The sequence below is a fragment of the Elephantulus edwardii genome, unplaced genomic scaffold (assembly GCF_000299155.1).
Source record: "Elephantulus edwardii isolate Elephantulus edwardi_28Jun2011 unplaced genomic scaffold, EleEdw1.0 scaffold00094, whole genome shotgun sequence".
Taxonomy (NCBI): domain Eukaryota; kingdom Metazoa; phylum Chordata; class Mammalia; order Macroscelidea; family Macroscelididae; genus Elephantulus; species Elephantulus edwardii.
The window spans coordinates 9,626,195-9,642,253 of NW_006399844.1; the positions used below are offsets into that span (position 1 = coordinate 9,626,195).

General features: G+C 37.0%; 1 protein-coding gene across 1 annotated transcript in view; it reads left to right on the forward strand.

The window, feature by feature from the left end:
* Positions 1 to 16,059, forward strand: part of CPD (carboxypeptidase D) — a 98,510-nt gene that overhangs the window by 52,806 nt on the left and 29,645 nt on the right. The window contains exons 7-9 of the mRNA XM_006890993.1: positions 619 to 786; positions 10,303 to 10,412; positions 15,858 to 15,960. Coding sequence (XP_006891055.1) covers positions 619 to 786; positions 10,303 to 10,412; positions 15,858 to 15,960 — 381 coding nt within the window. The remainder of the gene's footprint in view (positions 1 to 618; positions 787 to 10,302; positions 10,413 to 15,857; positions 15,961 to 16,059) is intronic.

The following is a 16,059-nucleotide window of genomic DNA, read 5'->3' on the forward strand; positions in this document are numbered from 1 at the left end:
CCAGCTTTACTTTTTTTTTTAATTATTAAATTTACCACAGGTTTCCCCCCCTCTTTATTTGGTCTCTACGAAATTTTAGTGACGTATATACCAATGGAAGGAGCTCTGGTTGCCTGTGGTAAGGAGCTGCCAACCCGAAAACACACAGTTTGACTCTACCAGCTGCTCAGTGGGAGAAATATGGGAAGTCTCGCACAGTTTACTGCCTTTGAAAACCTGCTAGAGAGTCAGCGATGGGTTAGCTCAGACTTGATAGTACATAACAACATACCAATATAGTGAATCAGTAATTCTCACTCAGCATTTTGATCATGTAAGTGGACTGTTGACAATTAAACAATAATATAACTCATTAAAATAGATTTCCTTTTTCTTCAGAGTATATAAACAGTAGAAGCAGAAGTATAAAGGTTTAACTTTTCTCTTCAAAAGTCTAGAAGGTGCTGATTTTTCATTTGTACAGTGTGGGGGAACTGTGCATTTTAATCATAGTGTGATCAGTCATAGGAAAGCTTGAAGTGTTCACACTTGTCTTTGAGTTAGAACAGCTGAAGTTACATGTATTAGATTACAGTTTAAGTGAAACATGGCTTAAATGTGATTCCTGTCACCGTATAGGAGATTCATTGAGCGTAATTGGCAGAAACAACAGCAACAACTTTGACCTAAACCGAAATTTCCCAGACCAGTTTGTTCAGATCACAGATCCTGCCCAACCAGAGACTATTGCTGTTATGAGCTGGATGAAGGCATATCCATTCGTACTGTCAGCAAATCTGCATGGAGGTATGGCAACTTTTTATTTCACTGATTATTTTCTCATGAGAACATTTGAAAATACTGGCAGAATTTTAAGTGTCTAAAGGCTTAAGCTTTCTTATAAGTGTTCTGTATTGCTTTTATGGCTGACAATGATAAAAATCTGTTCTGATTACTTTTTAGGTCAATTCTCTTGACTCTTTTTCCTCCCTCTTTCTCTGCCTTTCCCTAGTCTGTCTCTCTCTGATAATAATTCAAGTATTTTATATTTATATCTCATAAGTATTCTGTATTGATGCCTTGCATGGGGAATTTAGCAACAAGCCAACAGATCCAAATGTCCATCCCAGTTTTCACCCTAAAGTTCAATAAACTCTTTCTGTAAGTTCCTATTTTATTATTTTCTTCTACTTGCCGTCTTCTTAACTGCAACATAGTGACTTCATTCTCATGAAATGTCTGAGTTCATACAACCCTATATAACTCAACAGGATGGATCAGTTGAATAAGACAAAAGCATCATGAAGTCTCATTGTTGTTGTGGATAAGCATGAAGGTGTTAATGCACAAAAAAAGTGAAAGCATGTTCATACAAAAGCTTATATGTAAATGTTCACAGTAGCATTGTATATAAGCTAAAAAGTACAACAACCACTTGATGAATTGTCCAGTTGATGAATGAATGAATGATTAAAGTGTGTTATAGTCATACAGTGTGTGGTGTATGTGTGTATCTGTCTCTCTTTTGCTTTCCATCTCACTCATTTTCTCTCTCTCTGATACACACACATATACAGAGCTGAGCTGTTAAATTGGAACCAACCCTTAGATGATCCTCCAAGTGGTTTCCAAGGCTGGAAATCACACATGGGGAAACCACCCTCTTTCTCTCAAGGAGCCAGTGTGGATGAACCATAAAAATAGGTTAAGTTAAAGAAGCCAATCATAAGAGACCACAGCATATTCTGTTATTTCATTTCTGTGAACTGTTCAGAATAAACAAGCCTGGAAAAAAATTGTTTCCTTTGGCAGGAACTAGTAGTAATGGAAGATACTATGAAGTTTCACTTCGGAATGATGAAAATTTTCTAGAATCCAGTAGTTATGCAATCATGTGAATATACTAAAAATCACTGAATTATGAATTTTAAATGGATGGATTGTATGAAATTATACCTCAATAAGGTTGTTAAAAATAAAAGAAGCAAAAAACAATATAGATGATGGGTCAATGGGAAGAAACTTAGTGTTGACATTTTTTTAAATTATACCTCTTTGGATGTTAGAAAGAAGTGTCACAGCTGAGATGTGATGGCATGTTGATTATTAACCCCACTGCTTCATCACACATCCTTTGAGCATGTTGCTACAAGAAATTATTCCTTGGAAAGAGACATCGTACTTGGGAAGGTGGAGGGTTGGTGAAGGAGAGGAAGACCCTTACCCAGGTAGATTGACACAAGGACTTGCAGCTGTGAGCTTGAATGTGTCAGAGATTGCGAGAATGGCACAGAATAGACAGGGTTAAGATCTGTTGTTCATCGAGTCACTGTGAGTCATACTTGACTTGATGGCACATGACAACAACAATACTATAATGACAGACAGTACACCTGTGGATATTGAAATAAAGAAGTAAATTGAAAAACTACCACTGGGAGCAAACATTTGACAATACCTCATAACAAAAATTTACAGAATCCTACAGGGCCTCCACTCACCTACAACTTGATGGCACTTAACAACAACAGGGCCTCCATAAGAAAAAGACTGATAACCCAATTACAAAATGGGTAAAAGATGTGGATAGAATTTTCACCTCATTGTGGTACCATCTCACTCCAGTAGCACTGGCAAAGTTTAACAGGACAGCAAGTAGTAAATTTTGGAGTGCGGCGAGATAGGAACTCTTATACATTGTTGGTGGGATTATAAAATGGTACAACGACTCAGGAAGTCAGTTTGGTGCTTCCTCAAAAACCTGAACATAGAAATTCCGCCTATTCCATTGCTTGTAATATACCCCAAGAAAATGAGAACTTGCACATCACTGTTCATAGTAGTATCATTGACCATCACAAGAATGTGTTAAACAGCCTAGTTGTCCAACCACAAATGGGTTGAGAAATTATGGTACATTTACACAGTGGAATACTATGCAGCGTGCAGGAACAATGATTTTGTAAATTACTACCTAACTTGGGAGGGACTGGAGAGCATTATGCTGCATGAACTAATCTCAGCCCCATAAGAACAAATACTGTACAAAACTATTTTTGTAAAATGAGTATGAGGATCCAAGGCAGGGGCAGAGTGGAAGCAGAGAGGAGAGGATGGGCCGGGGTGGGCAGGATGGTTGGTTAATCATAAGGTGACACAATTTGGTGGGGTTCTATGAAGAAAATGGGAAATATCCAGTGTGGAAAAACAATGTATTTGAACTTTGTAAATAAACTTGTTGTTGTTGTTATGTGCCATCGAATCGCCTGTGACTCATAGTGACCCTATGTACAACAGCCCTAAACTCCACTCTGTCCAGTGCCAATCGCACTGTCTCTGACACTACCATCCCAATTATCCCAGTCACTGAATCAATCCACCTCATAGAGGGCCTTCCTCTCCTGCGCCGTCCCTCCACCCTCCCAAGCATGATGTCCCTCTCTAAGGACCGGTCTCTCCTCACTACATGTCCAAAGTGAGTTAGACGGAGCCTCAGAATCCTTGCCTTCAAGGAGCCACCCGGTTTAACCCTCTCCAGGACAAATCTATTTGTTTTCCTAGCAGTCCATGGTATTCTCAATACTCTTCTCCAGCACCACAGCTCAAAGGCATCAATTCTCCTTCTATCCTCTTTGGTCATTGTCCAACTCTCTGATGCATAACAGGTGATTGCAAAGACCATGGCCTGTATCAGACGCACCTTAGTCTCCAGAGAGACACCACTGCTCTTCAGCACTTTGGAAAGTTCCCTAACAGCAGACTTTCCCATGGCAATGCGCCTTTTAATTTCCTGGCTGCTGGTGCCAAGACTGTTGACTATGGAGCCAAGCAAACTAAAGCTGTGTACAATCTCAATCTCTTCACCATCCATCCTGTTGCTGCCAATTGGTCCGGTGGTGAGAATCTTTGTCTTCTTGACATTGAGCCTCAATCCATATTGTAGGCTGCAGTCCTTGACACTCTGCAGCAGGTGCTTCAGGTCCTCCTCAGTTTCAGCAAGCAGGGTTGTGTCATCCGCATAACGCAGGTTGTTGATAAATCGTCGTCCACCAATCCTGACCCCACATTTCTCCTCATAGAGCCCAGCCTCCCGGATAATCTGTTCTGCATATAGGTTGAAAAGGTATGGAGATAGGATGCATCCCTGGCGTACACCCTTCCCAATTTTGAACGATGCAGTGTTCCCTTGCTCTGTTCTGACGACTGCCTCCTGGTCCAAGTATAAGTTTTCCATTAGAACGATCAAGCGTTCTGGGATTCCCATTCTTCTCAGAGTCAGCCACCGTTTGTTATGATCTACACAGTCAAATGCCTTTGCATAGTCAATGAAACACAGATAGACATTCCTCTGGTATTCCCTGCTTTCAGCCAAGATCCATCTAACATCAGCTACAATATCTCTAGTACCACGACCCCTTCTGAAACCAGCCTTATGTAAATAAACTAGCATAAGTAAAATTAAAAGTGGTCCAAATTTTTTTTAAAAAAGTAAATTGAGAATCTCTAAAAGTTACTTTGCAAGCTTGCCATTAATGGAAAAACTGCAACTGATAATCATGGACTTTGTTTAAAGTTAGCCCTTTTAGGAGGTCTGGTGGCCTAGTGGCAAGAACCTGCACAATCCTGAAGGCAGCAGTTTGAATCCACCAGATGCTCCTCTGCAGAAAAGGGGGCAGTCTCCTCCTGTGCCATTAGGATCTGATTCTACAGTACACAACAAAACAACCACAAAGCTCGTTTTTTTTAACACTAAGAATTAGGACATTACAACCTGGTTGGTAAAATATAGCTTGTTTTGTTTTCTTCATGGTATCATAAGTTTTTAGTGCCATATTTGATGGAAAATAATTTTCTTTTTGAGATTTAAAAAAATCCTTGAGAATGAGGTTCATTTTTCATTGTCTAAATCTGAAAATTTAACACCTGTTGCATGATAGTGAAAGAAATTCACATGTTTTACACAGCAGAAGACAGGCATTCTCAGTCAGTTAGGTTTCTTTCCATGATATAATTTGCTTTTTCATCTTAAAAATCTATAAATGGGTTTTGAAATCTTGGCAAAGAAATTTAAAAGAGGATTTCTTTGCTGCCAACTTAACTATTTTAAAGGCATTTTGAAAGAATGTAGAGAAAAGAAAGATTCCTTTTATAAATTTTTATACTTTTTTTAATATCAAGGTAAAATTCATATAGCATGAAATTAACCATTTTAATGTGAACAACTGAGGCACATAGTACATTCACAGTGTTGTGCAACCATTGCCTCTTTGTCATTTCAAAACATTTTTATCTCCCATCATAGAAACCCATTAGGTAATTAGTCCTTATTCCCAGTACTTGGAAACCAACAATCTGCCTTCTATCTCTGTGAATTTATCTGTCCTGAATATTTCCTGTAAATGGATTCATTAAATCTGTGACCGTTTCTGCCTGGTTTCTCTGACTTAATGTTTTTTTTGGCTCCTCCATATGGTAGCATGTATCCATAAACCATTCTTGTTTGTGCCATTGTATGTGCATACCACTAATTTTTAAACTCTTGTTGAACATTTAGGCACTTTCCACCTTCTGACTATTGTGAATAGATTTGCTACAAACATGCATCTATAAATATGTATTTCTTTGAGAACTAATTTTTACTCTTTTGAATGTACATCAGAAGCATTTACTGATGGAACTCAACAACCATAGTTTTCAGTGGATTTCATGGATTGCATGTCAACATAAAGAAAGCAAATAGCATGACAACTACATCAATTAATAACATCATGACAAAGGGAGAAAAGATTGATGTTGTCAGTGCTTTCATTTTACATGAGTCCAAAATTAGCACCCACAGAAACAACAGTCAAGATGTTAAACAGGGTATTAATAGGCAAATCTGCTGCCAGTGACCTCTCTAAAGTGCTAAAGAGTGAGGCTGTCACTTTAAAAACTAAAGTGGGACTGACCTAAGCCATGATATTTTCAGTCACTTCATGTGCATGTGAAAGTTAATGAATAAGGAAAACCAAAGAATAATTTATCACTTGGTGGAGAATATTGACTATCTCATAAACTGCCAAAGAATAGAAGCATACTTTGGGCATGTTATCAGGGAAGGAAGGACATCATGCTTGGAAAAGTAGAAGATTAGTGAAAAGAAGACTTCATGAAGATGGACTGACACATGGTTGGAACAATGGGCTTAATTAGGCAGAGATTGTGAGGCAAGCACAGGATCAGGCAGTGCTTTATTCTGTTGTACAGCTGTGAGTTGGAGCCAGCTCATCTGCGCCAAACAACAATGTGGGGGGAAAAGATCCATTTTTAGCTTTTTTAAGAACTGCCAAGTTGTATTGCATGGTGTCAGTACCATTTTGAATATTACCACTAGCAATATACTAAAATTCCAGTTTCTCTGTTTATTCCCAACTATGTACTATTTTCCATTTTTAAAAAATTATCAGTAGATATATTGCAATGGCAATGTCTGCAGTTAGGAGTCTCTCCAAATTATTGGGGAGTAATGATGTCAGTTTGAGGACTAAAGTGTGTCTGATTCAAGCCATGATCTTTCCAATCACTTGGCTATGCATCAGAGAGCTGGACAGCGAGTAAGGATAGCAGAAGAAGAATTGAAGCCTTTGAGCTGTGATGTTGGAGAAAAGAGCTGAATGTCCCATGGCGTTAGCCAAAAGAACAAACAAATATGTCTTCGAGAAGGTGTAGCCAGAGTGCTCTACAGTAAAGATGATGAGGCTTTGTTTCTCATACTTTGGGCGATGTTGCTAAGAGAGGCTGTATTCTAGAGAGGGACATGATGCTTGGAAAGGTGAAGGACAGGCGCAGGAGAGCAAGAGCCTTGACCAAGTGTGTTGACAGCGGTGACTGCTGCAATGGGCTCGTGTCAGGAAGTGTGAAGATAGGACATGATTCAGAACCTTTGTTTATGGGATTGCTTTGCTATGGGTCGTACCCAACTTGACAGGACCTCGCAACAGTGAGTATGATCCTACTTTTGGCTTTGATTGCATTTTCCTGCAGTCAAGAACCTCCCAAAATTATTGAGGAACAGTGATGTTAGTTTGAGGACTAAGGTGCACTTGATTTAGGCTCTTGTCATTTAATCACTTGCTGTGCTGCTGAGAGCTGGAAAATGAGTAAGAATGACAGAAGAATTGATAACTTTGAACTGTGTTGTTGGAGAAGAGTACTGAATATCCCAAGGAGTGCCAAAAGAACAAACATATGTAAAGGGAGCTCTGGTGGCTTAGTGGCAAGAGGCTGCAGTACAATCCCAGAGGCTCACAGTTCGAATCCACCCGATGCTCTGCTGGAGGAGGGACAGTCTCCTGTACCAGTCAGATCTGATCTGATGGTACACACACACAGAGAGAGAGAGAGAGAGAACAAGCAGATACATCTAGAAGAAGTTGCTTCTAAAGTGCTCCTTAGAGGCAAGATTGATGAAGCTTCATCTCACATACTTTGGGCATTTTGCTAGGAGAGGCATTTCATTGGAGAACAACAGCCTGCTTGGAAAGGTAGAGGGATGGTGAAGGAGAGGAAGACCCTCAACCAGAAGAGTTGACACAGTGACTGCAGCAATTGGCTTGAGTGTGTCAGAGAGTGTGAGGATGGCAAAGGATAGAACAGTATGCAGATCTGTTGTTCATAGCGTCCCTATGAGTTATCATTTACTCACCAGGACCAACAACAATTAATGTTGAATATCTTTTTATGTGCCATTTTCTTTGGAAAAAATCATTCAAGGCCTTGATAATTTTGTTTAAATTGGATTATTTTGTTCTTATGTTACAAGTGCTCTTTGTGTGTTTTAGAAATTAGACCCTTACCAGATACATGGTTTGCAAATCTTTTCTTCCATTCTGTAGGTGTCTTTTACTGTTCTTAATAATATTCTTCAAGAAAGACATAAAAGTAATTCATTTTTAAATTCACTGTATCTCTTTTTTTTGTTGCTTGTTTTATTTGTGTATGTTGTCATTACTTTTAAAATAACTGGTTGAAATACTCTTTTATTTAGAAAATTAGCCATCTGAGATTTAGTATTCTTTTTTTCTTTTTTTTTAAGTATTGTTTCTGTGTTGCCTTTTTTTCTGAATAGTTCTTTGGATTTGAGTCCTGGACTCATGGAAGTAAAATATTTCTGAGAAATTTATCTAAGAAGTATTACAGCATAGTTACTATTTTGGGAAATAGGATGAGAATGATTCTTCATATTTGTTTTTTAAAGAAGTGTTTATTTTTTTCTGTGAATGTTTACTAATGTTTGTCATCACAAGGTTACTTCATCAAAACATCAAAATTTAAGCTGAAGTTTTTCCTTTGCTTTCATTTCTGTAAAGTGGCATTTTAAAAAAAAGGGGCAAAGATAAATGTCTCAGTAGTAGGTAGGATCAAAGGACATGAACAAATGAAAACAAGTGCACTAATAGGAAGAAAAGAGTTTAATCATACAGTTGGAGATTTATTGTGTATGTAGCTCAGTCTTTTGCTTGTGACAACTCTTAACTGCTTTATGCCTAATGGAGAGCTTATTTTTAAAGGAAGTTGATAGTTGTTGCATATGCTTTAAAGAATTCCTCTTTTTACCTTGGGTCATATGATGTAACTTTTACTGTGGAAACCCATATGTGTAATTTATAGTATGTCTATAACAGAAATTTTTACTTTTTAAAAACATTTTATTTTGCTTAGATGAAAAGTTATATAGTAAATTTGTTTTACAGTCCATAGTTCACACATTGTTCTATATCATTTGTTATAATCCCTGCAGTATGTCACCACTCTCCCTATTTCCTTGCTGAATTCCTCATTTTCATTTATCTGGTTTCCTTCTCCTTCTCTATTTTTTTCGTCTGTGGTTTGGGTACATTATTAACCATTTGCTTCCATATCATTTATTGCTCTAAGGAGCACAGTTTTCACTGTTACTGTTTGATTTACAATCCAATCTACTATATGCCTGAAAATTGGTGTGTAGGAGTGTTTCCAATTCAAGTTGGAATATCGTCTCAAGATAGTTGTCTTGGGGATTCCTCTAGTTCTTCTGACCAGTGAGTCTTCTCTCTCAATGTTGTTGTTGGTTTTTTCATTTGAATTTTGTTTTGCTTTTGCTTTTTTTTTTTACCCATTCTAATCAGAACCTTCTATTGTGGTCTTGTCACAGTGGTGGGTAGTGTCAGCCAGGCACTGTCTGTTTCTTCTGGTCTCAGTTCAGGGAAGGCTCTGGTTCATGTAGACCATTAGTTCTTTACACTAATTGCTTCCTTGAATCATCTTTTGTTTCTTTTCATTCTCCTTTGTTCCACGTAGGAAGAGACCAGTAGATACTTCTTAGATGGCTGGTCTCGGGCTTTTAAAGCTCCACACACCATTCACCAGAATTAGATGTGGAATATTATGAACTGTTTTTGCCAGTTGACCTAGATCCCAGGAGTTTGGTTCTTCCCCCCCATTAATATTTTTATCATTCATATACATTGTGTTTAATGCATGTATATTGTGTTCCATACAGTCCTTCATTTACATTATATTTTGTTCATTTATATTGTGAGGATGACCACTGTTCTTGACCTTCAGCTCTAGTGGGTCAATCTACATGTCTGTTATTCATCTCTAAGTATATGTGCAACACTTAGAAATATGTATGCAGAATAGCTCAATACCATACCTGTGTACACAAGTGTATGCCCATAATATGACCTCGCTCACCTATTTAGCTTACATATATTTACCTATGTAAATGACTCACAAATTATTTTTAGTTATTACTGCTGTTGCAGGATTACATAGATTAATAATATTTACCATAGTTGTCGTTTATTCTTTCATATCCTCAGTGTCTTCTTTTGCTGTAGTTGTTTTGTTTAACATCTTTTATATTGTATATTGTCTTTCTCTTCACCAATGTAATTCTTGTCTACTGTGACTGCTGCAATGGGTTCTTGTGTGTCAGGAAGTGTGAGGATGCCACAGGATAGAACACAGCTCAGATCTTTTGTTCATAGGGTTGCTATGAGTTGTACTCTACTCGATGGCACCTAACAACAACATCTAGTTAGTAATTCTCTCTTCCTTTTCTTCCTCTCTCCAGTAACCATCAAAGAATGTTTCGTTCTGAGCATATCTGTTCTTTGCTTTTTATAATAGTGTCATACAATATTTATCCTTTTGTGTTTTCTTTCATGCATCATAATGCCCTCAGAATTCATCCACATTGTGAGATGTTTTACATATTCAACATTATTAAGCTTATATTTTATGTTAATGAGCCTCCTGAAAGCAGATAACATATTTTCCTCATTGCCTTTGTAGGTTCATTGGTAGTGAACTACCCTTATGATGATGATGAACAGGGGGTGGCAACATACAGTAAATCACCAGATGATGCTGTGTTTCAACAAATAGCACTTTCTTATTCGAAGGTAAGCTTGTATTTAAATATAAGATACAAAAAGAATCTTTTCTTTTGGGGGGAAAAAACATATCTCAGATATTCTACAAGATTTAAGTCAAGTGCTTTCCTCTTAGTTAAGCTTCCCATCATTCCTCTAAGGCAACATTAGAGGTTATGCTTCTACATTTCTCCCTCTTACTTTGAGCATACTTTGAACAACACTTTGACCTCACTTTGAACCTTGAACATAGTGTAATTAGATCTCCCATACAGTTCACAACCTCTCAAAAACTAATAGGTATGAGTTGGTTCTGACAGAATACCACATAACAACAATATTCATCTGCTTACTAATAATGACCCAAAGTATGACTTTGAATGTATTGTACTTGAATTTAAAATCCATCTCAAGAATAGATTTGAGAAACTAGACTATATGAAAAATATGTGGCATCATGATTAGAGAAAGCCTCATCAATAGCCTCCTTTATGCAGAAACTGAAGCAGATTTAAAATATTTACTGAAGAAAATCAAAGACTACAGCCTTCAATATGGATTACATCTCAATATTCAGAAAGCAATCCAGAAAAAAAACTCTTCACAATTGGATCTATAGACAGAAAAAAGACTGAAGTTGTCAATGACTTCATTTCAATTGGATCCACAGTTGTCATCCATGACAGCAGCAGTTAAGAAATCAAAGGATATGTTGCATCGGGTAAATCTGCTGTCAGGGACCTCTTTAAGGTACTAAAAAGCAAGAATGCAATTTGCTGTCTAAATTTTAAAGATGAAAGTGTAGTTGACATAAAGTGTAATGATACTCTCAGTTGCTTCATAAACTTGTGAAGGTTGGCCAGAAAGTAAGATAGACAAATGAAGTTATGCCTTTCAGTTGTGATGCTAGTAAAGAGTACTGAATATCGTATGGACTGCCAAAAGATCAAGCAAGTCTGTCTTGGAAAAAGTGCAGCTATATTGCCCCTTAGAGGCAGGGATGGTGCAACTTCATTCTCACATGCTATGGGCATATTTTTAGGAAACCTCAATCTTTGGAAAAAGACAATTCTGGGGAAAGTAGAGTAAGAGAAAAAAAGAGGAAGACTCTCAATGTGGTGGATGGCACAGTGACTCTAACAGTAGACTTAAGTATGGCAGAGATCATGAAGGCAGCACAGGGTAGGGTTTTGATCTAGAATTCATTGGGTCATTGTGAGTCATAGTTTACTTATTGGCAGGATTCCATGTTAGAGTCGTTTATTCTTGTATACCTCTCAGTGTCTTCCTTGACTTTGGTCATATTTTGCCAATTTGATCTGTTAATCATCTATTTACCTTTCTGTTCACCAAAACTAACTTTTAAATTAGTCTACATATAATAGTTTTTTTGAGCTGTTACAGCAAAATACCACAAACTGGATGTTTGTTGCTGCCATTAGGTGCTGTCAAGTTGACTACAATTCTTAACAATCCTAGGAACATGAGATACAAAACAAATGAGAAAACCTTGCACTATCCTGTGCCATCTTCTTAATCTCTGCCATGCTGAAACCCATTGTTACAGTTACTGTTATTCCATCTTGTTTAGGATTTCCTCTCTTTTGCTGATGCTTTCGCAGCTTGATGTCTTTTTCCAAGGACTGACACCTCCTGATAAACTGCTCAAAGTATGTGAGATGAAGTTTCACCATTCTAGCCTCCAAGGAGCACCCCATTTGCACTTCCTCCAGGACAGATTTGTTCTCTTGACAGTCCATGGGACATTCAGGACTCTTTACCAACATCACACAATTCAAAGGCATCAGTTCTGTTGTCTTCTTTAGTCATTGTACAACTTCCAAATGTGTACAAAGCAATTGAAATGCCATGGCTTGGAGAAGGCATATCTTGGTCTTTAAATTGATATCCCAGCTCTTTAGCACTTTAAAGAGGTCCTTGATAGCAGATTTGTTCAATGCCACACATCCTTTGATTTCTTAACTGCTACTGCCAAGGATGTTAGTTGTGGATGAATAATGAAGTTGTTGACGACTTCACTCCATTCTCAGTCTACCATGATGTTGTCTATTGATTGGTCCAGTTGGTGAAGTGCTTTCTTGATGTTGAAATGTACTCCATATTGGAAATTGTTGTCTTTAATCTTCTTCAGTAAGTGTTTCATGTTTACTTTCTACAAGCAAAGTTGTACTATCTGCATAGTACAGATTGTTGACGAGTCTTCCTCTAATCCTGATGCCACATTTCTTTTTCATACAGTCCTGCTTCTTGAATTATTTGTGCAACCTACAGATTAAATAGGTATGGAGAAAGAATATAACTCTGATGCACACCTGCATCAGGGTTGTATTATCTCTTAATTATTATCCATTAACAATTGGGACATTATCCATTAATAGTTGGGACAAAATCCGTTTAAAAATGGGACAAAATCCATTAAATTTCCCCCAATAATTGGGACATTATCCATTAATTACCTCAACTATTGGGATATTATCCACTATCCATTCAGACATTAACCATTAATAAGGGAGCTCTGGTGGCCTAGTAGCAAGAAGCTGTCCTACAATCCCAAAGCCATGAAGTTTGAGGCCACCAGCTGCTCCACAGGAGAAGTATGGGCAGTTTCCTCTCATGTGACTAATTGCCTCTGAAAACCTACTGGAGAAATGCAGCAATGAATGAATGGAAATCCAAATTCTCTGTAAATGTTCATTAAAATTATTAATAAAATAAAAAATTAAACCCCAAAACATACTGGAGAGTCAGCAATGGGTCGGTTCTGATTCTACGGTACTCAACAACAACAACAACATCCATTAATAATTGGGACAAAATGTTATCCATTAATAATTGGGATATTAGCCATTAATAATTGGAACAAAATATTATCCATTAAGAATTGGGATTTATCCATTAATGATTGGGACATAGTATGTCAGATGTATGAATCTAAGAAAGTTGGGAGTTGTCAGCAATTAAAAAGAAAGCATAAAGATCAACTTCCTAGGCATTAGTGAGCTGAGATGGACTGGTATTGGCCATTTTTAATTAGGCAATCACATGATCTATTATACTGAGAATGACAGGTAGCAGGGGAATGGTGTTGCATGCATAGTCCAAAAAGAACATTTGAAGATTTATCCTGAAATGTAGTGCTGTGAGTGCTAAGATACTGTCGATAGGTATACAAGGAAAACCTGCAAATGCAACTATGACAGAAACTTGCGTCAAACTCTAAGGCCAAAGATGAAGAAATTGAGGATTTCTGCCAACTTTTGCATTCTGAAATTGATCAAACATGCAATCAAGATTCATGAATCATAATTGGTGACTAGAATGCGAAAGTTGGAAATAAAAAAGAAAGACTGGTTGATAGTTAGAAAATATGGCCCTGGTAACAGATATGAGGTTAGTGGTTGAATGATAGAATTGTGTTCAATCAATGACTTATTAATTGAAAATACTTTTTCTAAAAAACATAAAAGGTAACTACACATGAACCTCACCTCATGAACCTCATAGGAATCAGATTATAAGCTGAGTAGTTGTAAAACTAGAGATTTATTCCAAGAAGATTGAGATAATAATTGTTGTCCGATGTGCAGAGCACAGAAGGGCCATCTCAATCTCTCGAGAAGCTAGGGAAAGCTGCATACTCTACATTTGTGTGTGAGTGAGATCTTGATCTTTTCTGGATTTTAAGCTTCTTGAAAGTGTGAATATGAGCAAATTTAAGGAGAGTGGTGCTGAGACATAGTTTATTCTTAATTTTTCTAATACTTAAAATTACAAGTAATAAAGGAATTCTTCAGTATTTTTTAAAATTAATTTTAATGAAAGTTTACGGAGACTTAGGGTTTCCAGTCATTCATTGTTGCACTTTTCTCCCTACCTGCAGTTCACTCTTCTTGAAAAGAAAAACTCTTTCATTGTTTTGCAGTCCCTCCTCCCAAGTCCACTCCACTATGCAACCTTCACTCTGGACTTCTGTAATGACAAGAATAACCATTCGTAGGTCCCTTTTAAACAGTTCTTTCCCTCATCTGTTTCAATGCAGTATACATCATTCCTCCCCTCCTTTTTTCTGTCTTACCTCAACGCTGATGTCAGTCCCATTTTACAACAGTGGCCCTATGCAGTATTTGTCTTTTTTAAAAAAATTTATTATTTTTTGTGTGTGTGTACCATCAAATCAGATCTGACTGGTACAGGAGGAGATTGTCCTTCCTTCTTCAGCAGAGCATCTGTTGGATTTGAACCGTGAACCTGTGGGATTGCAGTGTGCAATATTTATCCTTTTGTGACTGAGATATTTCACTCAGCATAATGTTCTCCAGGGTCATCCATTTTGCATAATATTTCATTACTTTCTTATTTTTCAATGCTGCATACTATTCCATAGTATGAATATACCAGAGCTTCTCTGTCCATTCGTTTGTTGATGGGCACTTGGGTTGTTTCCAGCTCTTTGCTATTGCAAACAAAGCTGCAATATCCATGGGTGTGCATATATGTATTTGGGTGGCAGTTACAGTTTCTTTAGGGTAAATTCCCAGTAGTGAAATTGCTTGATCAAATAGTATTTCTATTTAAAAAAAAATAGTATTTCTATTTCCAACTTTTTGAGAAAGTGCCATACAGCCTTCCATAGTGGTTGCACCATTTTACACTCCCACCAACAGTGAATAAGGGTTCCAGTTTGTTTGTCCACAACCTCACCAGCATTTGTTGTTAGCTGTTCTGTTAAATTTTGCTATTCTTTTCTCATAGTTGTTTTGATTTGCATCTCTCTTAGAGCTAGGGATTTTGAACATTTCTTCATGTGTTTGTTAGCCATCTGAATGTCTTCTTTGGTAAAGTGTCTGTTCATATCCTGTGCCCATTTTTCAATTGGGTTATTTACTTTGATCTTATTGTGGTGCTCAGGTATTTTATAAATTCTAGATATAAGTCCCTTATCTGATATGTCATTGTGTGGCTTCCCTTTTTACCCTGTTGGAGAAGTTATTGGATGGGCATAAGGGATTTAATTCTTAGAAGGTCCCATTCATCTATTTTATCCACTCCTGGTTGTAGAACTCTTCAGTATTTTTTATAGATAACATTTGACTTTTATTTTTTAAAAGAGGTAAATAAATTCATGTATTCAAAAAGTATATTTAGAAAGCTATGCTTTAAAAGATCTCACTGCTTCCCATTCCTCCTTTACACACATCTTATTTGTTGTCAGTTTTATTTTCTTACATTCTTTTAGTTCATTTTTTTAATGTACAAAGAGAATTACAAATTCTTACTTTTCCTCGTCCTTACACAAAAAGTAGCTAACTATGTGCCTTGATCTACATCTTGCTTTTTTCACTAATCCCAGATTCAATCTTGAGTATTCTTTGAGGGTAAAATTAGAAATATCAAGTTTAAATAGCCACATTGCTAGAAGTCATTCACTATAAAAATTTTTTGTTTGTTTTTCAGGAAAATTTCCAGATGTTTCAAGGTAGACCATGCAAGAATATATATCCTAATGAATATTTTCCCCATGGAATAACAAATGGAGCGAAATGGTACAATGTCCCAGGTAAAGATTATTTTTTTTTAAATTTAGGTTGTTTATTTTTCATTTCAATGAACATCTACAGAGATTTTGGGATTCCATTCATTCATTGTTGCACCCTTC